The sequence below is a fragment of the Acinonyx jubatus genome, chromosome E1, assembly GCF_027475565.1.
Source record: "Acinonyx jubatus isolate Ajub_Pintada_27869175 chromosome E1, VMU_Ajub_asm_v1.0, whole genome shotgun sequence".
Lineage (NCBI taxonomy): Eukaryota > Metazoa > Chordata > Mammalia > Carnivora > Felidae > Acinonyx > Acinonyx jubatus.
Genome location: NC_069397.1, coordinates 49,170,802 through 49,195,408, shown reverse-complemented (window position 1 = coordinate 49,195,408; position 24,607 = coordinate 49,170,802). Strand labels below are relative to the sequence as shown.

The window sequence follows — 24,607 nt, the reverse complement described above, 5'->3', positions numbered from 1 at the left end:
GAGTCTGATCCACCTCCCATACTGTTTTCAGTTACTGATATTGTTTTCCTTTGTTTGGTTTTGATTTCCCTCAAAGCCTCATTTGTCCTTTCTGGCTTTTGTGAAGATGTAGAGGAAACTGTTTCCATTCATCAGACCTGTTGGTGTAGATTTAAACCTCAGACAGGATTCACAGTCTTTCCCTTGGCTCCAGGCAATTTAAAGAATATAGATGGAGACCTGATTATGTGTTTTAATATTTTAAGACAGTTAAGGCATGTAAGACATGTATAAGGTGTGTCAGCTCAGAGCAGACAGAAATCCTCTAAAGAGTGATCTTACCTTACTCCATACCCTGCCTGTCTCTCTTTCTGAGCCCAGTAGGTTATCTTGTTACATAAGATTGCCAGATAGACTTTAATTCTCAAAACGTAACCACATTTCATGTATTCTAGATACATTTTCAACGTTAATAGTAGCAGCTTCAGCTAAAATTTGTGCAGTTGCTGTGTGCCAGGTTCTGTTTTTAAGGCCTGTGTATATATTGGTTTGGATTTGAATCCGGGCTGACTGGCTCCAGAGCCATTGTTCTTAATTATGCTTTATCTAATGAAGATAATTTTTTTTTTCAAAAAAGCTCTTTTCAATGTTATTAAAAGTCTGTGTCTGTTTCTCATTTAAACTGATTCTTTGTTATTTGCTTATTTTCTAATACCAGACTCCGATATCAGCGATGTTATTAGCTTTTTCACAAACCAGAACATAATGGTGACAATGTTTAATGACAGTGACTATGTGTCCGCTGCTCCCCATAGTGCGGCTTTAAATGTGATGTATTCAGAACAGGTAAGAGGAATGTGTGTGAATGAATACCTATTTGAAAGTTATAAAACATTAAGATATTTTCTCTAAAATTAATCATTTGCTTGGGGTGCCTGGGTGGCTCAGTCAGTTAAGTGTCCGACTTCGGCTTAGGTCATGATCTCACGGTTCACGGGTTCGAGCCCCACGTCGGGCTCTGTGCTGACAGCTCGGAGCCTGGAGCCTGCTTCCGATTCTGTGTCTCCCCCCTCTCTGCCCCTCCCCCACTCATACTCTGTCTCTTTCTCAAAAATAAAACATTAAGAAAATTTTTTTAAATTAATCATTTGCTGGCAATATGTTTCATATAAAGTATGTCATAACTCTCTTTTTTTTTAAATTGTAGGACTATGTTTTTACAGCTGTTTTCAACAGTACTATGGTTTGTTCTTTACCTGTATTGATGAATATTATTAGTAATTATTATCTTTACCATTTAAATGTGACTGAAAGCATCCAGGTTTGGAATACTCCATTCTTTCAAGTAAGCAAACTTAAAAAATTTGTGTGTGTGTGTGTGTGTGTAGTAAAAGCCAAGTGTTAATACAAGTGAAATCTGTAGATGTTCATCATATGACAGTTCTTAGTCTTATTGAAACTTGGGGATGGTTTACATCTGGGTTTAGGACTGCCCAGTATTGGTTTGCTTCAGGCAAGGAAATTCTGTCTTGGTACTGATATTTTGTAAAGCATAAGTATTTTTTGTATTCATCGTAGAAGAAAAATTAAGATAATTTACAAATGAACATTGTTCATCTAAAATCTCTTCCTGGGGTACTGAAAGAACCCCGAGAAGTCATCCATACAGTCATTTTCCCTCTAGATAGGACTGGTGGGTTATGAAAGTGAAAATTAACTTAAGTTTTCAGAATAGTCAACATTGTTCTCTCGCCATTATGTTTTATTTTTCACATATTGAAAAATAAATGGACAAATACCTTTCTGTAATGCTTTCTGTAATGGCAGGTTTTTGGTGTTTTTTTTTTTGCTTTCTATTGCTATACTTTTTTAAAGTAGCTTTATTGAGATATACTTCATATACTATGAATTAACTCATCTAAGTGTACAATTAAGTGGTTTTTATTATGTTCATAGAGTTCTGCACCCATCACCATGCCAGTTCTAGGTTTTATCTTCCTCCCGGCCCCCCAGGAAACCCTTGTTCCTGTTAGTTAATCACCTCCTATCCCCCCCCCCCCCCCCGCCTCCACCCATCCCTACTCCCAGCCAGCCACTAATCTACCTTGCGCTTCTGTGGCTGTTTAATCTACACCTAAAACTTGTTTAGTTTGCTGCAATGTTTTGCCATCTTGAAATGGAGATCACATTGAAGGTGAGTACTCTTCTTGGTATAGTTTTACTTAAACATCAGATTTGCATTTTTAGAAGATCACTGGCACCAGGGTGGAGAGCAGTTTCTCTGGGGTGAATGGTGGTGGCAAAAGGAAGGAAACTTAGATTTGATCAGAGATTGTTTTACTAAATAGTTCAGGTGAGAGGAGATGATGAGTGACTGAGTTAATGCAGTGGCTTAACAATAGCGATAGAATCAAAAAGATGTTAAAAGATCTGTCATACTTCATCATTGTTGCGTTTGTGAGGTGAGGAAAAGAAGAGTCGTGTGTCTTACGGTTTTGGGTGATGTGGTGCATGGTGGTACTGTTCACCAGTTTTGAGAATACAGGCAGGAGAGAGTTTGGTTTTGTTTGGTGAACGGAGACGCCCATTTCAGTCTTGAGCGTACGGAGTTATTGGTGATCCTTGTGGCATTTGCCTGATGGGACATGTAGGAGGCATCTGGATGAATTAACCTGGAGAAATTTCTGGACCGGAAATAAATATTGGGAGTCACCAGTACATAGGTGATACTGAAATCACCAATTATGGATCATCCTCCGTGATTTTCTTTAATGTGAAATATTCCAGACCTGCAGAAAATAGGCATGTATCTACTACTTAAATGTTCCAAATGTTAATGCCTTGTTACACTTTTTTTAATTTAATAAAATTTTAACGATACAATTGAAACTTCCAGTGTGCTCCTCCCTAATCTTGTTTCCTTCTCTTCTCCGTGAAGTAACCACAGTTCAAAATTTATAATTCCCGTGTATGTTTTTATGATGTTACTACATTGGTATGTATCCATGACTATTAAAAAAGATCTTGCAACTTATATTTTTCATCAAACACGGACGTATAACCATACTGTTTTTTAAAACCAGAAGGAGGGGCGCCTGGGTGGCGCAGTCAGTTAAGCGTCCGACTTCAGCCAGGTCACGATCTCGCGGTCCGTGAGTTCGAGCCCCGCGTCGGGCTCTGGGCTGATGGCTCAGAGCCTGGAGCCTGTTTCCGATTCTGTGTCTCCCTCTCTCTCTGCCCCTCACCCGTTCATGCTCTGTCTCTCTCTGTCCCAAAAATAAATAAACGTTGAAAAAAAAAAATTAAAAAAAAAATAAAAATAAAACCAGAAGGAAAGAACTGAGACTTTTAAAAAGCTCAGTTCATAGACAGTAGTCTTACTAGTGTTCCACATTTTTTCCCTTCCTTTGTCAGATTCTGTGTGATCGAATACAAGTATATTCTTACTAATCTCCACTTACTGTACCATCTAGTTTATATATTTATTGGTTCTGTCTGGGTCTTCCACTATAAATTACCATAGTTTGGGACAAATTCTACAATGTCATATGACATGAATGAAAGAATTGGCTTTATTGCTAAAAACTGAGAAGGCCAGTGTTGACAAGATGCCTTCCGTTTCCACATCGTCCTGCAGGGAGGTGTGCCAGGGCCGGGGTGACTACTAGACGTAGTGTGGGTTCTCTCCTAGTGCAGAGGACCTTCCCTGTCCCACAGGTGTATCTTTTACACAATACGGGTAAGAAAATGGCCTTGTGGAGGGCAGGGTGATACAGTAACTTGGTTCTGGGTGACTTACATTTGGGGCCCCAGCTGTTTACGTAGGTTGTCCGGAGAAGTTTGCCTTCCGAACTTGGCTCTTAGCTAGGAACCATCGGGGCCTGTGGGAATTCTAGTCCTCCCTGCTGGGGAGAAGAAACTCCTGTTTCCAGGAGGCTGAGCTGGTTCCAAAGTACAGCTTTTTCCAACGGAAGAGGGCCCCGAGATCCCAGATGGCTCAGTCCTCACAACCAGTGAGTGCATCAGAAATCATTCTGACGTGGTCCTGTTCATTGCATAGGACTGCTGGTGGACATGTAAACTGCTTTTTCATGCACATTGTGATTTTTAATTAAATGGGGAAGCTTAATTTAAATGCTGCATTATTCCCTGTTACAGATAAGAAAATGGAAGTACCATAATTTGCTCAGGATTCTATAGCTGCTCCTAAGTAGCAAAGTTGGTCCTATAAGTCACTGCCTGTTAATAACTGCCACTCATTCCCTCACACAGGCTATGCCTAGGGTAGATATCCTAGTGTGTTTCTTCAGAGGTTTTGATAGTCTTTTAGAAAGTACTAAGATGATGTGAAGTAACTCTCACTTTCATTTCTTGTTCTGTGGTTATCTTTCAGGAAATTACAGACATCGTTTTTAAAATCGAGCTGTATTTCCAAGCAGCTTTGCTTGGAATCATTGTGACTGCAATGCCCCCTTACTTTGCCATGGAAAATGCAGAGAATCATAAGGTAATGATTGAGTTAAAATTACAGGTACAGTTTGTTAATAAGAAATCTCATATAAGAAAAATAACCTATTTTGCATGAGTGCAAGACCTCATATTTCAGGAATAAGTAGATGGAGCGTCAACATATTTACTACAGTGATAGTAATAACAATCATTTATTACTTGAGTCCTTGTCACATGCTTCAAAAGTTACATCCGTTAATCCTTGCAACATTGTGATGTAAGTTTTATGTGTACCGACCTTTTGTAAGTCAGGAAGTGATGGGAGTCATGTGCCATGTTCCGTGTTGTCTCATCTCCTCTTAGTAGTGGGTCCTTATGTTCTCATTAGTTCACTAAACGCCCTCTCCCCCCTTAACCTTTAATGGAATGTACTCAATGTCCAAGATACTTAACTTCTGTTAAATGAAAACAATAGGCAGTGATTGTGATCACCAGAGCCTGGGGAAAATTGCTGTGTGTACCGAGCTGGTGTGGTGCCCTTTCCTTCTCTCTCCTGTCCTCAGGCAAGTGGTGCCCTGTACAGCCTCTATCCTTGCACCCTCCCAAGGTTGTCCCTCTTACCCCCGTAATCAAAATTCTCGTTCTCTCCATGTCCGCTCTTAGTTCGGTGGAGACAGGTTTGTCTTAATTTACCCAGTGTGACAAGTAATGAAGTTAAGCCTCATAGCAGACAGTTCCATCTTTTAATAATTTTCTGTAGTGGAAAAGTAATACATGAGTCTCAGGAGATATTTTAAAAACATATTCATTTTTTCTGTTATATATATTCATTGTGCTAATTTAGAAGATGTAGGAAGGTATAAGAAAATTTAAAAAATCCATAACCCCACACCACCCACATACAAAATTTCCTAGACAATTGGCATTTTTCTCTTTTTTGTTTCAACTTAAAATGTTTTTTCTAATCCAAGTATTTATTTAGAGGTGATTGTCGATTCATATTAGGTGGTAAGAAATAATAAAACGAGATCCTGTGTACCCTACTCTCTTCACCTCAGTAATAGCATCTTGTCAGACTGTCGTATAATAGTAAGATCCCAGGACGTTGACATTGATACGGTCACGGTACAGAACAGTGCTGTCACCACAGAGATCCCTCCTATTGCCCTTTTCAAGCCCCCACACCCACCCCTTCCCTGACCTCTGGCAGCCACCAGTCTGTTCTCCCTTTCTGTAATTTCAGTATTTCAAGAATGTATATTTGGAATCACAACATGTTTTTGGGAGGGACTGGCCTTTTGACTCAGCATGATTCCCTGGAGATTTACTCAGTTTTTATGTACCACCAGTCCATTCTTTTTTATTTTTTGGTAGTATTCCATGGTGTGAATCTGAGTTGTTTCCAGTTTTTTCCTATGGTGAATAAAACCGCTGTGAACATTTACATACAGGTTTTTGTGTGAATATGAGTTTTCATTTCTCTGGGGTGAATGCCCTAGAGTGTCATACGGTGATTTCGTGTTCAGTTTTATAAGAAATTGCCAAACTGTTTTCCAGAGGGGATATACTGTTTTACATTCCCACCTGCATTATTTGAATGACAAAAAGCATGGATTATCCAAATAACTCTATTGGACTTGTTTATGTTTTCATACTTATTTTGGAGTTTATATTTTTGTTCTTATAATTCATTGAACACAAAAGTTGTCCATTTGTTTTTATCATTCCTCCTCTTCGTCTTTTTTTTTTATGTTTATTTATTTTAAGAGAGAGAGAGAGAGCACGAGCAGGGGAGGGGTAAAGAGAGAGGGAGAGAGAGTCCCAAGCAGGCTCTGCACTCATACTCACAAATCATGAGATCATGACCTGAGCCGAAGGTAAGAGTCAGACGCTCAACCACCTGAGCCACCCAGGTGCCCCGGTTCCTCCTCTCCGTCTTAACTAAACTTTATATTCCGTGCTTCTGTTATCTCTAAGACCAGCCCTTTCATATAATACATTGTTATGAGTGTAAGCATTTACAGATGTCAAAAATTAACTGAATAAAATTGTTAGGTATTTGGATTTATAAAAGGTTTTCAAAATTTCAAATTAAATAATGAGAGGATGAGAGAGTTAGGGAAACTCAAATCATTTAAGTTTACTGTTTGTATATGTGAAAATGTAGTAATAACACCTTACTTTTTGCACTACATGGGAGTTTATAAAAGGCTTAAGTGCATTATCAATACAAAGCTTCCCACTAAAGCTGAAAGCCTTCTGTAAATCCAGAAGACACTTGGCAGTTTATTAGTGTTATCATGAAAGGTAATATTAGAAAATGAGAATCTGGGGCACCTGGGTGACTGAGTCGGTTAAGCGTCTGACTTCAGCTCAGGTCGTGATCTCATGGTTCGTGGGTTCAAGCCCCGGGTCGGGCTCTCTGTTGTCAGCATGGAGCCTGCTTTGGATCCTCTGTCTGTATCTCTCTCTTCCCCTGCCCTGCTTGTGCTGTCTCTCTCAAAATAAACAAATCAACTTAAAAAAAAATTTAAAAAGTAAATAATGAGAATCCATTTTCTGTTTAAACATATCTTTCCATCTATTTCCACAGATTTTTAAAAGCAACAGTGTTTTGGCTACTTACTGTTTGCGCAGCTATAATCCCCATGACATCATTTGCTTTATTTTGGTTTTGTGTTACTGGATTCTGATTCTGAAAACTGTTGTCGAAATTGCTACATCTGAGAAATAATGGACCAGATTAAAGACTATAAAGGAATTTATATTTAGTTGTAGGAAGGCTTTTATTACCGAGAGACCTGGAATGTGACTTGTTTTGTTGATGTAAAATTAAGAGTTCTACAATAATTTGCTAGAGTTTTTTGTTTGTAACATGTTTGTAATTATAATCAGTTTTCCCTCTCCCCTCTTTTTTTTTTTTTGTAGATCAAAGCTTATACTCAACTTAAACTTTCAGGGCTTTTACCGTCTGCATATTGGATTGGACAAGCTATTGTTGATATCCCCATATTTTTTCTTGTTCTTATTTTGATGCTAGGAAGTTTATTTGCATTTCATTATGGATTATATTTTTATGCTATAAAGTTCCTATCTGTGGTAAGTTAACATCAGTTATACTCATGCTATTTATAAATGAAATGTTATTTTAAGAAACTTAAGTCTTTATAAACATGACAGGTGGTTAGTTGAGTAATTTGGATATTAATTTTGTTCATAGAAAATAGAACCAGTATTTGTTTTAATTATTGTGTATGATACTGATGATGCAATTTATATTACTATAAGTGATTTTTGAAAACCACAGCTTACTATTATTATAAAATAATTCCTTGAAACTAAGGTGGTCTTTTCTGTAGACTCCCTGCTAGGTGTGTAATCAGGAGTAGTTAAACGGTCCCTCTTTCAAATGCCCTCCTTGTCTCTCTGCTTGAATATAATTTCACAAAGAAACTCTTTTATTCCACAATTTAAAATTCAGCTGAGGGGCGCCTGGGTGGCTCAGTCGGTTGAGCATCCGACTTCGGCTCAGGTCACGATCTCACAGTTCATGAGTTCGAGCCTCACGTTGGGCTCTGTGCTGACAGCTCGGAGCCTGGAATCTGCTTCAGATTCTGTGTCTGCCTCTCTCTCTGCCGCCCTTCCCCTCTCCCCCCCCCCCCCCCCCGCTCACGCTCTGTCTCTCTCTCACTCAAAAATAAATAAAATATTAAACAAAAATTTTTTTTTAACTATTTGATATGACTGGTGTTTGAGATCATATGGACTGTTAGCTTTTCCTATGTTTACATAAAAATACACATTTCTGTTTTACAGGTTTTTTGCCTTATTGGTTATGTTCCATCAGTCATTCTGTTTACCTATGTGACTTCTTTCACTTTCAAAAAAATTTTGAATACCAAAGAGTTTTGGTCATTTATTTATTCTGTGGTAAGTCATGTTTTGTATTATTTCACTTATTTGTATGACCGCACTTGTTTGAAAGTTGTGAACTGTTTCAAGATTTTACTCATAATGTTGCTGTGTCAGAATTTCCTGAGTACGGACTTGGCTAGCTAGCCGCCGGCATCTTTTCGCGTATTTGTCTTGTGCGTCATCCCTTCCACGAAGGGACGGGACCGAAAGCATGTAAGAGCTGTGTGGCAAGGGTCCCAGCTGCACAGAGCTGGTCCCTGTGTACTGACGCCTCCTGGCCAAGTGTCCTCTCAGGTTCCGTGTCTTCTTAGAGGATTAAAGACATAGTAAGTGCCGAGGCACACGCTTCCACGTGAGTTTGTGTGAAATTGCTAAACACTTTTTCACTGGCGTTCTCATTGCCTTTCTTTAGGCAGCATTGGCTTGCATCGCAGTCACCGAAATCACGTTCTTGATGGGATACACAGTCGCGGCCGTTCTCCATTACACCTTTTGTGTGGCCATTCCAGTCTATCCACTTCTAGGTTGTCTGATTTGTTTCATAAAGGTAGGTCCGTTAGGTGTTTTAATAATTGAAAAGCATAAATACTGCCTAATCTTTGAGATCTTAGTTCTTGTGCTGAATATAGTAAAAAAAAAAAAAACAGTTTAGCTGCTATCTACTTGATTTGAATATTATTAGGCAGCAGTTTAAGTTTACTGTGAAATCTTTTCAAGCATGTCTTTAAGCTGTAAGTCTCAGAGCACAAGGAGTATGGTGTCCATTCCCTGTTCTTTGATTCCCAAAAAGATGGACATGAATTCTAAGTATGACCTGACTTCAGTCAGTATGTTTTGGGGGAGTTTGTCAAGGATTAAATAATGTATTGTACTATAAAGGGATGAGAGAAAATAAAGTGTAAGAGACTTTTTTTTCAAAGAAAAAAATAAAAATTACTTTTATTAAACCTGGATAATTGGAAAAATTCCATGTGATTAGAAAAAAAATGGCAAATTACTGATTTAGGGATGATTGCTGACTAATTCTACTCGCTAACCCCCCCCCCCCACTTTCTTTTTTGCTTCAGTTTAATATGTTTAATTTATACATCCCCAGATAGAAATATTTTTGGCATGGGGAGGATTGTAATCTAAGTAGAAAGCATAGCTGTTAATACTAATAGCTAACATAGAGAATACACGTCACCGAACAAAACGCATTTTAATCTAAATATTCCTACATGTTGCAGCTAAAAGAAAACTTACAACACTTCTAACGCCAAATGCATGAGTTTTTCCCACATAAAGCAGTTCTAACACTTAACCACCTGGAGGTAATGCAGACTCGGGGCTGTGTTCAGGGTTAAGGACTCAGCCCCACAAGCTTGCCCCCCGTTTTTCAGATGCAAGATCCGAGTAGTGGGTCTGCAAGTTCTGATGTGGCTGCAAATCCAATGTTCCTGTGACCCCTTCACAGGTTCAGTAATTTGCCATAGTGGTTTATAGAAGTTAGGGAAACACTTTCTGTACTATTATCAGTTTATTATGGTGAATATACAAATGAATAATTAAGAGGTATGGGGGGCATAGTCCAGAAGGGTCCCAAGTACTGAAGCTTTAGTCCCCATGGAGTTTGGAGCTTGCCGCCCTCCAAGGGTGTGGATGCATTCACCAGTCTGGAAGCTCTCCCAGCCCTGTGTTTATGGAGATTTTTATGGAGGTTTCATTACTGAGGCACAGTGAGTTGATCAGTCTTCAAGCCCCTCTCCCCTTGTGATCAGTGGATGAGTCTGAAAGTTCCCACCTTGTAATCACTTGGTTGGTTTCCCTGGAAACCAGCACCATCCTCCTCGTCACCTGAGTAGCAGAGACTCAGCTTGGGTTGAAAGGGGCTTATTTTAGATAACAAAAGATGCTCCCTTCACCTCTGTAAACCAGAAAATTCCCAGGGGGTTAAAAGCTCTGTCCTGGAACCAGGTCAAAGACCAAATACCATTATATCATCCTATCACAGCAGCATAAAAATTTTCAAAACTTTTTGTCTTAGATTTCTTGGAAGAATATTCGAAAAAACGAGGACACGTATAATCCATGGGATAGACTTTTGGTGGCAGTTATATCGGTAAGAAATACCAAAAATGTTGGGTTAACATGTTACCTTAAGAGCAGTTTGGTTGTATGTGTGTAACTCTCTTTTTAGTTTCTATCCCTTTGCATAACAGTAAAGGTACATCAGAGAGTCAACTGTGTCAGTTAACGGTAGTCAATGTACATTTCAGTGGTAATAGATTTACTGACTATGTCCATTTTAGTTTTTTGAATGTTTATTTATTTTTGAGAGAGAGAGAGCGCGCGCGCGAGCGTGAGCAGGGGCGGGGCAGAGAGACAGAGGGAGATGCAGAATCCGAAGCAGGCTCCAGGCTCCGAGCCATCAGCACAGAGTCCGACGCGGGGCTCCAGCCCATGGACCACGAGACCGTGACTTGAGCCAAAGTCGGACGCTTAACCGACTGAGCCACCCAGGCGCCCCTGAAAGTGTCCGTTGTAATATACGTGTCTCTTTCATGTTATTAATGTTATTTAATTATAATTCTGGCTTCTTCAGAAATGCAACCAACCTCTTTTCCTTTGATTATATTTTATGAAGCTGACAGCCAGTGAACTTTACAGAGGCAGAAAAATATGTGAAGGATTATTTTGCTAAAACTCTACCTTGAAATCTTACAGTTTATTCTTAACTCATATGACGTGTGATTAATTATTGTGGTGATGGTAAGGAACCTGATGTGTGTGGTCTTTGTTCTGTTGATCCAGGGAAACAAAAAGATTCAGTCACGAGCTGTTTTATGTTCTCCTTTCAGCCTTACCTGCAGTGCGTACTGTGGCTTTTCCTCTTACAGTACTACGAGAAAAAATATGGAGGCAGGTCAATACGAAAGGATCCCTTTTTCAGGTCAGTGATTTTTTTTTTAAAGTTTTAATGTTTTTTAGGGTATTTACATAGTATATGATCTAGTTTTAGGTAATTTCCTTCACTCCCCCCAGAATCCTTATAGTCCTCACTTGGCCCGTCTCCCACATGCCACCCAGCCACGTATAACCACAGTCCACTAATCTAGTTGTTGCAGATTTGCCAGTGCTCCGCGCTCGTATGAATGGAATTGTATGGGATCGTCTTTTTGTCTGGCTTTTTTTACTCCTACCGTAATGTTTTGAAGGTTCATCCAAGTTGAAGCGTGTAGCAGTACTTTGTTACAGTTTTCTTTTCTTAGTATTACATTGTATGGAGATACCGCTCTTTACTTCTCTGTTCGTCAGTTGATGGACGTTTAAGTCGTTTCCACCTCTTGGCCATCATGAACGTGCTGCTGTGAATGTCCTTGTTAACCACTGGCTACTCCCCACATCCACTGAGGACTTAGCATCTGGCTCTCCTTTCTCTTTATTCTTACTCCTTCTGTCGTCTTGGGGGAGAATCAGCGTCCGCAGAGAGAACCTTTGTAACATCCTCAGTTTCTGACTTTCTCCATGGGTCGGAGCCCTGCCATCACCGCGCTTCACCTCCTCTGTGTCCCATGCTTCCAGGAACACTTCATCTTCCCGGCCTTTTTGTTTTGTTAGTCTCGCCGAACTTTTCTGCTGTGGTCTCTGCCCCTGAGTTTTTTCTGTTCCTCAAATGTTTCCGCTAATCGCCTTTTTCACCTTTTCTCTGTTCGGCTTCATCCCTCTCACCCTCTTTCACCCTTTTTCAGCACCCTGTATTCCACTTCTGTATCTCTTTCACCCATCCGCGAAAAATCATAACTTTTGGTAAGTCTAATTACAGGCTGGAGAAAATTGACATAAAAGTGCAGCTTGCTAACACCACGTTTATCCCATGTAGACTCAGCTTTGTTTTAACACGAGTTGTCCCATTTTCTTCCTACCACTTTTCGATCGTTAGCCCAAGCCTTCTTTGTAGTCCTCAAATTCTCCAGTCCTTCTCACTTCATTTTCTACTTCTCAGTGGATGATCTTGCCGTCTCTGAATACAGAAGCACTTAATTATAAATTATAAATTTTTACACACTTACATCACCTTTGCCTTTTCCTGGTCCCAGAGAGAGAAGTACCTCTCCTGTTATTCATGCCTTTGTTATTGTGTGTCCTTAAAGATGTTGCTCTGTCCAATTTATTTTCTCTTTCTGTGTCTTTCCCTTTTGGATCTAAATAGGGTTTTTGGGGGGAGGGGGCCAGTCACCTTTCTCCCATAAAACAAAGTAATAGAAATCAGAACTCACAAATCTCATTTAAACCTGTATCCCTCTAGCTCTTGTCCCCTGTCTGTTAACTTTCATAGCTGAGAAACTTCCACCTCCAGCTCCTCACCTCCCTTTCACTTCTTAACTCCTGTAATCTGGTTCTGCGCTTGATCCTCTGCTGATTCTGTTTTCAGCAAGGTAACTAATGACTTCCTCTGTGTATCATCAAGTAGGCTCCACTTACTCAGCTAATCTGCTGCTTTAGTATGATTGACTTCTTCCTCCTTTTGCTTTTTTCTTGTTCCTCTGTTTTCCATAATGTTAACTCCTGTTTCCCTCTTTACCTCTCTTATTCTTCAAAACTTCCTTGGAAGCACTTTTTTCTCTGCCTACCTTTCTGATGTTTCTATGAGTTCTGAATTCAGCCCTCCACGTCTGCTCTGCCCGGGTCATGTCATTTACAGCCAGGCTGTAAAATCTTCGAGGGATGGATACATCCTTTTTTTAGTTTCTTTATCTTTGTGTGAAATAGTGCCTGACACATACTGATCATAAATAATATTGTTGAAGAAATGAATGAGTGTAGACGACATCATCCAGACAGTTTCAGTGAGTGAAACTAGTTCTGTGACTTCACCTTTCAGAGAGAACACTCATCTCATGTTGGTATATTTTTTCAGTCTTTTCTCCATGGAGTGCTGGAATGTCTCGCTATTTTAATTATTTGAAAAACCACTGTCTGTATGTGTTTAGGACCCTTTCAACAAAGTCCAAAAATAGGAAGTCTCCAGAACCACCAAACAATGAGGATGAAGATGAAGATGTCAAAGCTGAAAGACTGAAGGTCAAAGAGCTGATGAGTTGCCAGTGTTGTGAGGAGGTAATTCAGTCTGTATCGCCAAGTCTTACTAAATGTGCAGTGATCAGTTTCTCTTGTGTAGGAATTAACCTGAAGAATACTTTTCCTATGAATCTATATGAAAAAAAGTCTTTGCTTTGAAAAAATACTTTTGTCTACTTACTTTTGAATAAGTCCATATTTTAGTCACAAATGGGTATTTACTTATATAATGCCCCTTATTAGCAACTATAGTTCTTATGATACGTGGACATGAATTGTGGACAGCTTGTCATTTCTTGATAAGTATCTAATACGTTATTCTTTTTTTAAATCCTATTTCCCTTATTAGAAACCAGCCATTATGGTCAGCTGTTTGCATAAAGAATATGACGACAAGAAAGATTTTCTTCTTACAAGAAAAGTAAAGAAAGTAGCAACTAAATATGTCTCTTTCTGTGTGAAAAAAGGTTGGTATTTGTTTTTTCTTTAGTAATTTTTCCAGAAGAGTAATTTCGATTTTTAGTCTGACTTACACATAATGATTTTTCTTTCAATTTCTTTAGGAGAGATCTTGGGGCTACTGGGTCCAAACGGTGCGGGCAAAAGCACAATTATCAATATTCTGGTTGGTGACATTGAACCAACTTCAGGCCAGGTACGGTATATGAGGGTGTGGGAGATGCTATGACTTACGTTTTTAATTACAGTAAGTTTCTTAATGACAGACTAGGATCTAATGTTTTCAGTAGTAATTTTTTAATATAACTTGATCAAATTATAATATTTTTGGTTATCTTTGAAAATAACGTAAAATTTTCACACATGCAGATACACGCACAGACGTTGTTTTTGCTTTTATGATTATTACTTGCGTGGGGGATTTGTCCACCAATTTAGTGGAAGGCCATCTTACTAACTTCAGGAGATTTAGGAGCTAATATTGACCCTGCCATCAGTTAGCCTTTGATTGTAGCCTGTCACCACTTTGTGGAAACCACAACACTGTCTGATCCTGTCTTCTGCTCTGGCCCATTGATTTCCTGGAAAATGCCAGGCATACCCTTTTCTTTGGGTTTTTGCTCTAGCGGTTCCTTATATTGGGTATTCCTTACCCAGAAGAAATCCAAACAGTAAAATTTGCTTACCTCCATGGCTCAGAGGTCACCTTCCAGTGAGGTCCCTTGATCATCCTAGTTACAATTGGAGTTTACCTTTTCAATCAAGCCGCATTCCTGCTTCTTTTTAATTTTTTTTTTACATTTATTTATTTTTGAGAGACAGAGACAGAGCACAAGTGGGGGAGGGTCAGAGAGAAAAGGAGACATAGAATCTGAAGCAGGCTCCAGGCTCTGAGCTCTCAGCACAGAGCCTGATGCGGAGCTCGAAGTCACAAACTGTGAAATCATGACCTGAGCCGAAGTCGGACGCATAACTGACTGAGTCACCCAGGTACCCCATCAGTCAAGCTAATCGCCCCATTGGGCCATGTCCGTGAACTCTGACTTAGCTATGTATGTCCTTTCGCCATCGGAAGGAATAAAAATTTGACTTACTATTACCTTGATTCTAGGAAGGAGTTTGAATTAACTCACCTACCAATTCTTTACAATGTAAATTAAGCAAAAAGTTATTTAAAATTGGTTTGTATTTCTGTAGGTATTTCTAGGAGATTATTCTTCAGACCCAACTGAAGATGATGATTCCATTAAGTATATGGGATACTGTCCTCAGATAAACCCACTGTGGCCAGACATTACATTGCAGGAACATTTTGAAATTTACGGAGCTGTAAAAGGAATGAGCACGAGTGACGTGAAAGAAATCATAAATCGGTAAAATTGGAAACTTTTTTTTTATTACCCAGAGAAAGGTGTACAGTTCACATTTTAAAAGTTTAATTTTTAAAGACATTTTTGTGGATCATACTTTTCATTGAAAATGGTCATTACTTTTTCATATATTCTTTACAGAATTATGATAGTTATGAAAATAAAAAGGTAATTTTTCTGTTTCTCATTACAGAATGAATGTGCCTATAAATGTCATGAAACTTATTTTAATTAGATTTTTTTAATGTTTATTTTGAGAGAAAGCACCTTCGTGCACAAATGGGGGAAGGCAGAGAGAGGGGGACAGAGGATCCAAGCGGGCTCAGTGCTGATAGCAGAGAGCTTGATGTGGGGCTTAAATTCACGAACTGTGAGATCGTGACCTGAGCCAAAGTTAGATGTTTAAGCAACTGAGCTACCTAGATGCCCCAAAACTTATTTTAAAGTGAACCTTTTTGTCAAGATAGTAATTTGTTTAAAATGATGTAAATTAGAGGTCTAATTATATAGTAAGCTTCAGCTGAGTGTTCTTTTTGTTTGTTTTTAATGTTTATCTGTGTTTGAGAGAGAGAACACGTGTGTGTGCATGCACATGAGTGGGGGAGGGCCAGAGAGCTAGGGAGAGAAAGAATCCCAAGCAGAGCCGGATGTGGGGCTTGATCCCACAAACTGTGAAATCATCACTTGAATCAAGAGCCACATGCTCAACCTCCTGAGCCACTCAGGCACCCCTTCAACTGAGTGTTCTAGAAAAAAAACTGTGAATGATCACAAACAATGACTGATAATACGCTCATTTTGTATTACCTATTTTGCAGGATAACGAATGCACTTGATTTAAAAGAACATCTTCAGAAAACTGTAAAGAAACTACCTGCAGGAATCAAGCGAAAGGTACTTTTATTGAACAACAGATATGTGTATGTTTTATTGATCAGTTTAGAGCCTGATACTGTCTTGATCAAATTTCTTATGTGAAGGCTTATTAGTCCCCCTCCCCCTCTTTCCTTTCTATCTAGTTGTGTTTTGCCCTGAGTATGCTGGGGAACCCTCCCATTTCTCTGCTAGATGAACCATCTACGGGTATGGACCCTAAAGCCAAACAGCACATGTGGTGAGTATGACATTAGAGACACTCGGGACAGGGGCGTCTTCGTGGCTCGGTTGGTAGAGCATCTGACTTCAGCTCAGGTCATGATCTCACAGTTTGTGAGTTTGGCCCTGCGTTGGGCTCTGTGCTCAGAGCCTGGAGGCTGCTTCGGATTCTGTGTCTCCCTCTCTCTCTGCCCCTCCCCCACTCACGCTCTGTCTCTCTCTCTGCCTCTCAAAAATAAAGAAAACTAATAAAGACACTGGGGACGCATTATACTGTATCATACTTTGGAGTAAAAGAATACTTTATTATAATTAATGGTTTTGTGTTATTTATATATACATATTCACGCTGAGTTAAAATCCTATGCAAATGGCAAAATGATAATTAAAAATTGAATATTTTGATTTCTGGAGAATCCCATGAACTTTTAAACTTTATCATACTTCATACTTTCATGAAATGTTAGTAATATTTTATTTATTCCAGAACAAAAATGAATATATGGGTAATTATTCAAATAAAGAGTTCTGCTTTCTGAATAGCCTTTAAAAGATTTTTTTCCTAGTCATTTAACATATAAATTATAATTCTCATAATAACATTGGCTTGAATTTATGTTGGAATTCTTAGGAATTCATGGTGCTAATTAGTTGGCCAACTTTTTGAGCCTAGATTTCCATGTCTATAAAATGTGAGGTTTGGTGTAGAGATGCATATTAAGTTTTCCCTATGATTCTATGACAATTTTTGTTAAAATGTGAAAAAGCATCAAATTTTATAATTTATTTTTTAATGCAGAGAAATATTTGAAATTATGGAGTTTCTGTTTATTTGTCAAACTTTCCAAAATAAAGGAAAATAAATTAGAAGAATCATAGTTGGGCAGTGTATAGTAACTGCAGCAGTTGATGTTTGATAAATTCTAATTAACCAGAGAGTTGGATTTTCATTAGCATTCAGTTGCTTTTCTCTGTTTATTTTACTTATGTTTTATAGGCGAGCAATTCGAACTGCATTTAAAAACAAAAAGCGGGCTGCTATTCTGACCACTCATTATATGGAGGAAGCAGAGGCTGTCTGTGACCGAGTGGCTATCATGGTATCTGGGCAGTTACGGTAAATGTCTGAAGCGCATGCCATTTGGGTGGGGGGTAGATTTTGACTGTTTCAGAAACTTACAATAATAAATGTAAATACCAAAAAAAGTATCCTTATTTGAGTTTTTGAATCAGTTAGCTTTCTATAGAATTACTTGAAAATATGTTGGTTTATTTCCAAAAAATGACTACTTTGCATATGTAATTGGCTTAATGATTCAGCAACTTGGAGTGTTATTTTTCATGCATGATATCTGTTATTTTAAAAGATTGCTAGGCATTGTATTGGGTTGTAACCCAAAGTATAAATAAATACACTTATAAAATATATTAAATAAATAAATACATTTATAATTCATGTTGATACTCCTATAAATAAGTGGCTGAATAAATGAATTAATGTGGGAGGAGAGCAAATTTTCCTTACAAAAAGATTCTAAACAGTATATGGAGATACTGCCCCCTCCAGGAAGCGGATCTCAGTCTTCCACCTCCCAAGAGTAACCAGTCTCTTCTAACGTACGGGAAGGGGATGGTGGTAACCACACAGTAGAGCAGTGTCGCGTGGCAATCATGTACCCCTGATATGATGTGGTAAGAAAGGTACTCCTGCTCCTCGGCATTTTCTCCAAAAACCCGTAACTCCTGTCTAATTCTGAGAAAAATAATCAGACTATTCCCAGTTGAGAGGCATTCTACCAAAACACTTGACCAATCTCAAAACTGTCAAAGGTGAAAAAGAAGGAAAGATTAAGAAAGTCACAGACCAATGGGGTCTAAGGAGACATGATAACTAAGTGCAGTGTGTGTCCTGGATAGATCCTAGAACAGAAAAAAGGACATGAGTGGAAAAACGGGTGAAATCCAAATAAAATCAAACATAAAGTTAATAGTAATATTAACCAATATTGGTTTCTTAATTTTGACAAATGTGCCATGGTAATACAAGATCATAATATTAAGGAAATTGAAACTGGATGAGGGGTGTATGGAGACTGTATTATATTTGCAACTTGTCTATAAATCTAAAAGTATTCCATTATAAACATTTAATTTAAATCATCCTTTAAGTGAGAAATCATACTTTGAAACTGTCAAGTCATCTTAAGTCCGAGTTTTCTTTTAAAAATAACTATAGGTGTATTGGGACCGTCCAGCATCTGAAGAGTAAATTTGGAAAAGGCTACTTTTTGGAAATTAAGTTAAAGGAATGGGTGGAAAACCTAGAAGTAGACCGCCTTCAAAGAGAAATTCAGTATATTTTCCCAAATGCAAGCCGTCAGGAAAGGTAAAGATTTTTAAAATTTGTTTGTTTGTTTTGTAGAGTAATAAATAATCATTAAAACTTGGATTAAGGATTAGGAAAAAAAAAAAAAGTCTGTTATTATCACCAGTAGTGAATTCATGCAGTGTGATGACTTCAGTTTTATATCTAATTTAGTATTAGATCTTGCAATTTTCAATAATATTTAAACTTTTTGAAGTTCTCATATCATTGGTAATAAAAGAGTTGTTTTGCATGGAAATATTTTAAGATTTAAAACAGTGTTTATCTAAATATGCATCAAAACAAATCATTGGAGTTTGATTTTGCACTTTAAAGAGCTTGAACTTTAGAACATCTTAGTCGTCATTTTTAAATTTTTCTATATTTTATCTGTTTCCAGTTTTTCTTCTATTTTGGCTTATAAGATTCCTAAGGAAGATGTTCCATCCCTTGCACAGTCTTTTTCTAAGCTGGAAGAAGGTAAGATTTGAAAAACATTGCAAGGTAGCTTTCAAATCATAAAAGAATGTTACTTACAAAGTTTGAAAATTGGGACTGCTTATTATAGAAGCCATTGTAAATAAAAAGATAACCCTTTATTAGTTTAATCTAAGATGTAGGTAAATGCTAACACTGTAGAGGTTTGGTACATCAGCTATATCGTAGTGTAAATCTTTTACTGTTTTAGTCGACATCACTACAGTTTTTCACATTGCATCTGTGAGAAGGTTTAGCTTAATTAGCACTCAGTGGTTCATTCCAGAAGTGGGAGCATGGAGTTCACTGAATTCTCACTTTGTATCAGGCCTTAGAAGTAGCAATGGTAGCAAGGCTTCAGTGGCAACAGGAGACAGGAGAGGAAAATTCATAGCGTAGGAATGTGGACATTCCTAAAAGCTTTAATGAAGCTTGTTGAAACTTGGCATTTTTAAAAATAAGTGGTTGGTAGGAAGAAGCTATCCTGGTAGCAAGTGGAGAGAGGTGAACTCCTGGATGGGGCAGGTATTCGTGTACAGGTTGTTTTATGGAATGTATAAACTATGAAACCACCTCTGCACTGCTTGGGGAGAATTCCACGACAGGAATGAGTAAGAAAACCAGAAAATTTGGTAGTAGATTAGATTGCAAGAGGATCTGAAATAACTATTAGAAAGTATATGGACATAGGAACAGTGACCAGAGTCTAGTTCACGAAGTTCAGAACAGGCTGTGATGGAAATTGGGGAACGAAAGGTTCCCAGGGCGCCCAGAGAGCAGGGCTCCAGAGCAGGCCTGAGAAAAGGCATAGTGAGGGAGAAGCTGCTTAGAAGAGGCAGGTGAGCGAGGCAGGTCACCTCGCAGGTGTGGTGCTTCGGGCTGCGGGCCAGCTGGGGGCCTGAGGACACCAGAGAGAAAAGGAACGTATTTTGGCAGCTTCAAACTTAAATGAGTTGATGACAGAAAAAAATTTTTTTAAACGGGTGGTTAACCACTTAGTAGTAACTGCCGTTTTTATTTTAAAATGTTAATCAGTAAAATATTATTTTCATATTTTAATAGCTAAACATACTTTTGCCATTGAAGAATATAGCTTTTCTCAAGCAACACTGGAACAGGTACTATAAAGTTAAATTTTTAAAAATTCTTTTATAGAAGAAAGTGTCTAATATCTAATTGTTTAGATTTATATTGGAGAGGGGGAGGGTGCGTGTGAGCCAGAGATAAAATTATTACACGGTAGACCTAAACTGTATAATTTCAAAAAACTCCAGGTTCTCCATCTGCTTATTTTGAACAGCTCAATATTTTTTCTTCAGTGAAGAAAATGAGTGTTGTTGATGGTATTTCCTATATCTATAGTTACATTGCTTAAATATTTATAAATTATTTTTCATGACAGTGCCGTTTCCATATATTAATCAAAAATATCTATTAGTCCTCATAGCATTCATCTCTGTAGGTGATTAATGGAGGTTATTCTGCTTAAGTAATATACCAATATATCTCTTGATCTTGAATGGTTAATGTATTTGCATGTAGCCTTATACTGTTTCTGATTTAATTAAAAAATTCTTTGAGATGATTGTGATACAGAATACCATATTCATTTATTTACTTTCGTTTAGGTTTTTGTAGAACTCACTAAAGAACAAGAGGAAGAAGATAATAGTTGTGGAACTTTAAACAGCACACTGTGGTGGGAAAGAACACAGGAAGACAGAGTAGTATTTTGAATATGTATTGTTCAGTCTGCTTATTGAATTTATTTCTTGTTTACTTTATTTTTAACTTTGGTTTAAGGGTGTATTATTTGAATGGTGACTGAAGAACCATGGGAGCACTTGAGATTTTCCTGAGTTCCTTAATTGAAATGCTGTGGTTGTGTGCTTCGCTTTTCTTCAAATAAAACTTGTGTATAAATTATTGAAACTGCATGTTTGTACACGAAGTCTGTTGAACTGCAGTCTGTATGTGAGGTTGGATATTTACTTTTTTACCTTTCAAAAAACAGTGCTTCTAAATTTATGATTTAAAGAAATAGTGATAGAATAATTTTATTTGTAAGTTATCTTTATTTTTAAATTTATACCCTCTTTTTCTGTAAGTATATAGTATCCCAGTCTAAGTAAAAAACTAATGTATAAATGATTTACAAAAAAGAAGATACAAAGCAGAAGTTCCTTGCTTCTCCTTTTTAATTTCTAAAGAAACTTTGAGTGGAAGTTGGCATCCCAGGAAGCTAAGTAAACATTAGGCAGTCTCCACACAGGTAGAGGGGCCTTCCACTAGGTGGCACTCATCCACCATCTGAAGGAAATGAGACCTCGTTCTATTAGGTGATGTTAGACATCGGGCTTCAGGTATTTGAATGCTTACAATAAAATTCCCAGTGGTTTTCGTTGTAATTAAAAGAAGGCTGTGTCTAGAATTTTATTATGTAATAGACTGATGCCAGTTAGAAACGACATCATCTGTACAGTTGGAAGAATCAGCCATACCTTTCCCTGCACCCCTCATGGCATATATAAATTTTTTGGTCTGCTTTCTCTCAAAGGGCACATTTTATTTTATTATAGAATAAAATAATTTGTTGGGTAATCATTTTTGTTGGTAAACTTTATTATTTGAACCTTTATAGAGTTTTAAAGTATATCTGTATCGATTTATTTAGTACCTCACCTCAGATTCTCCCACTTTGGTGGGAGATAAATAAACTTTGGGGGATTAAGTTAAGGATTAGAAGCAAACTATACATAATTTACTTTAATGAGAAACCAGAATTTCACTCTATCAGTTGAAGTAAGGTTATTGTCAATATAATCTTGGAAATACTTCCTTGTAGAACTCATGTGTGGACTTTAGGTATAATATAGTATAAATAATACTAGCTGATATTCTGTTTCAACCAGATGAATGAAAGTATTAACTTAAATACATTTAAAAAATGTATTGGGAGTATGATTATTGCATTACAGAGAATCTTAAAAATCAACAGCCATGACAGAAGAATTTGGTACTGAGTTACTTTAAATAGCCAGACCCTTTAATGAAATAATATTAATTATTTACTTAGGTAAACTTAATCAATTTTTAACACTCCTGTGTCATAAGACATCTGTGGTTTTAGGCTCTAGCAGCTGATTTAAAATAGTGTTCCTTTCTCAGCACAAGGTGCGTGACTGATACTTTACCTACTGTTTGGCTGTACACATTCCTAAAGATGCCTGCGTTTCAAGCTATCTCTGAGGTCTTGTCGCTGATCTCAATGGGCTGTCTCACGATCTCTGCTTGGATTTTACAACCCACGACGAAGTTATCTCTCCGCGTAAGATTTAGTCGGCACCAGCTTCTAATGTTCTATCAGGAACTGACAGCCACTTGCCTCATAATACCAAGCGTTTGGATTCTTCACCTGAGGATCTCACTTTTGCATCTTTAGTAAAAGTTGTAACTTTTACTGAACTTTAGTCCTGCATGATGAATACAGCTCAACACACATTGGAAAGAAGATCTTTATTTTTGTGGATAATAAATAGCACGTTTCATTTTCTCAGCAAGTCATCGCTAAATGGTGCCGTAAATTTGGGGAGATACCTTTCGTATCTAGTGTTGATATAAATACCCAGGGTCTTCTTTATTGGGGGTATGTTTTTGTAGCTACGTGTTGCCTGGAGCACTTCAACTCCATGCAAGAGACAGAACAATCTGCAGTTTGCCAGGACAGTCACTGAAAAGGTAGTTTCTTGGAACCTGACCCTACTGAGAAAAGTGTGTAATTTTAAGGAGTGTGGCCAACATAGAGCATTACCTCCTTCTGCACACTGATTTCGTCATGTTTGCTTCGCATCTGTGAATATGTGACTGATGGAAAGGAAAATGAGAGGTGAGGTTATGCTGAGTAGTTGTAATCAAGTTCTTATCTGTTACGTTTGTTCGGTTACTTTACTGTTGTGCGCTTGTAAGCATTTTCTCGAAAAGACACGAATTAATTTTTTACTTTTTACACAGAGTGAATATATTTTGGTTATGAATTAAATTATTTGTAGGAGTGTTTTCCCTTTTTCACAGTAGTAAAATCTTCCCTATTCAAAAGTATAATTTTTTTAAAGTTTTTATTTAAATTCCAGAAGTAGAATTTAACTAATATTTAGGAAAGCCAGGGCAAGTGGGGTGAAGAAAAGGAGACAGAAAGTTAAATAGGAAGTCTGTTTTTCTTTCTAGTGTACCGTTTGTGTTTTTGAACATTCTTAAATTACTGACCTAAATTTTTTTCCTATACCAATAACACATGCGCATAAATACATACATTAGGCAAAATTTGGGTAAAACAGCATCACCTAGTTTATACTTTCCATCTACAATAAAATGTTAAAGTAAACCCTGGACTTCACTGAGTGACTCTGTTTACTGACTAATAAGGCAAACCTCTGTGTGCAGCTGTTAGGGACTAAACAGATGGTAGCGGTGAAAACATTACAATGAGTGTATTTTATGTTTCACTTTGTGGGCTCTTGATTTTTTTTTTTTCCAGTTTTCAGTAGAGAACAACAAAAGCCGTAGGTTTTCTTTAACATTTTTCTTTTAAATGGGCACAAACTGCCTTAAGTCAGTACTTAAATTTTAATCGTTAAAATATTTTTAGAGTAATTTAATTCAACAGACATTTTAGTGACTGTCTTTCAAGCCAGTTGGGTTCTTTGGATACAAGGATGACCATACATTTTGGCCCTGTAAGGTCATACAGTCCAGTAGAGGAAGATCAATACCCATATAATATAATAGCACAAATGCTTTGCTAGTGGTACTAACACTTTCATCGGAGCACAATTAAGTCTACTTAGGGTCAGTGTTGTCCTTGTTTTTATTGTTGTTCTGTTGGTCATACATTTTATTCTGATTGTACTATGAATTTGATGAAACACTATACTGTATTTTCATATAATACCTAAGTAGGCATTAATTTTTGCAAAATAGGAATGCTTATCTAATGTATTTTTAATGTTGCTAATACCAACTTTTCATTTTCTCTCCTGAAAGAACGTGTTACATACAATGAAAGAATTTATTCTCAGGTGAATAATTTTTATATCAGCTATTCTTATAAGGTAAAAGTTTACTTATTTTTTATTCATGATGTGATATATGTAATTCTCAGTGCTACTCTTTAAGAAAAATAAATACTATCAATAATAAGCTTTAAGAACTGAAAATTTAAGATAACCTTTCATTTTGTATACTAAAATGGATTTTTTGTCATTTAGTGTTGATAAATGAATGAGCGACTCATTAAAAATGAAGGAAAAAAACTGGCACTAAAGTTGTTAGTAATTATTTTTTTAGTATCTGTTGGGAGTTTTCAAGTACAGAAGGAAGATTGAGAGTTACTTGTGTTTTAATTCACATTCATATATTTTTTTAATGTTTGAGAGAGAGA

General features: G+C 37.4%; 1 protein-coding gene across 3 annotated transcripts in view; it reads left to right on the top strand.

Moving 5' to 3' along the window:
* ABCA5 (ATP binding cassette subfamily A member 5) overlaps nt 1-23,551 on the top strand; it is a 78,168-nt gene extending 54,617 nt beyond the window's left edge. For 2 of the 3 annotated variants that reach the window (XM_053212403.1, XM_027048090.2), the window contains exons 21-39: nt 698-825; nt 1,187-1,324; nt 4,373-4,486; nt 7,357-7,527; nt 8,245-8,358; nt 8,756-8,890; nt 10,370-10,444; nt 11,184-11,275; nt 13,317-13,443; nt 13,754-13,871; nt 13,968-14,059; nt 15,061-15,236; nt 16,052-16,127; nt 16,253-16,347; nt 17,326-17,445; nt 18,565-18,714; nt 19,094-19,173; nt 20,233-20,288; nt 20,799-23,551. In XM_053212403.1, the coding sequence (XP_053068378.1) occupies nt 698-825; nt 1,187-1,324; nt 4,373-4,486; nt 7,357-7,527; nt 8,245-8,358; nt 8,756-8,890; nt 10,370-10,444; nt 11,184-11,275; nt 13,317-13,443; nt 13,754-13,871; nt 13,968-14,059; nt 15,061-15,236; nt 16,052-16,127; nt 16,253-16,347; nt 17,326-17,445; nt 18,565-18,714; nt 19,094-19,173; nt 20,233-20,288; nt 20,799-20,906 (2,165 nt within the window). In that variant the 3' untranslated portion in view covers nt 20,907-23,551. The remainder of the gene's footprint in view (nt 1-697; nt 826-1,186; nt 1,325-4,372; nt 4,487-7,356; nt 7,528-8,244; nt 8,359-8,755; nt 8,891-10,369; nt 10,445-11,183; nt 11,276-13,316; nt 13,444-13,753; nt 13,872-13,967; nt 14,060-15,060; nt 15,237-16,051; nt 16,128-16,252; nt 16,348-17,325; nt 17,446-18,564; nt 18,715-19,093; nt 19,174-20,232; nt 20,289-20,798) is intronic. The other variant, XM_027048092.2, reaches the window with a different exon arrangement.
* Nucleotides 23,552-24,607: the final 1,056 nt, after the last annotated feature.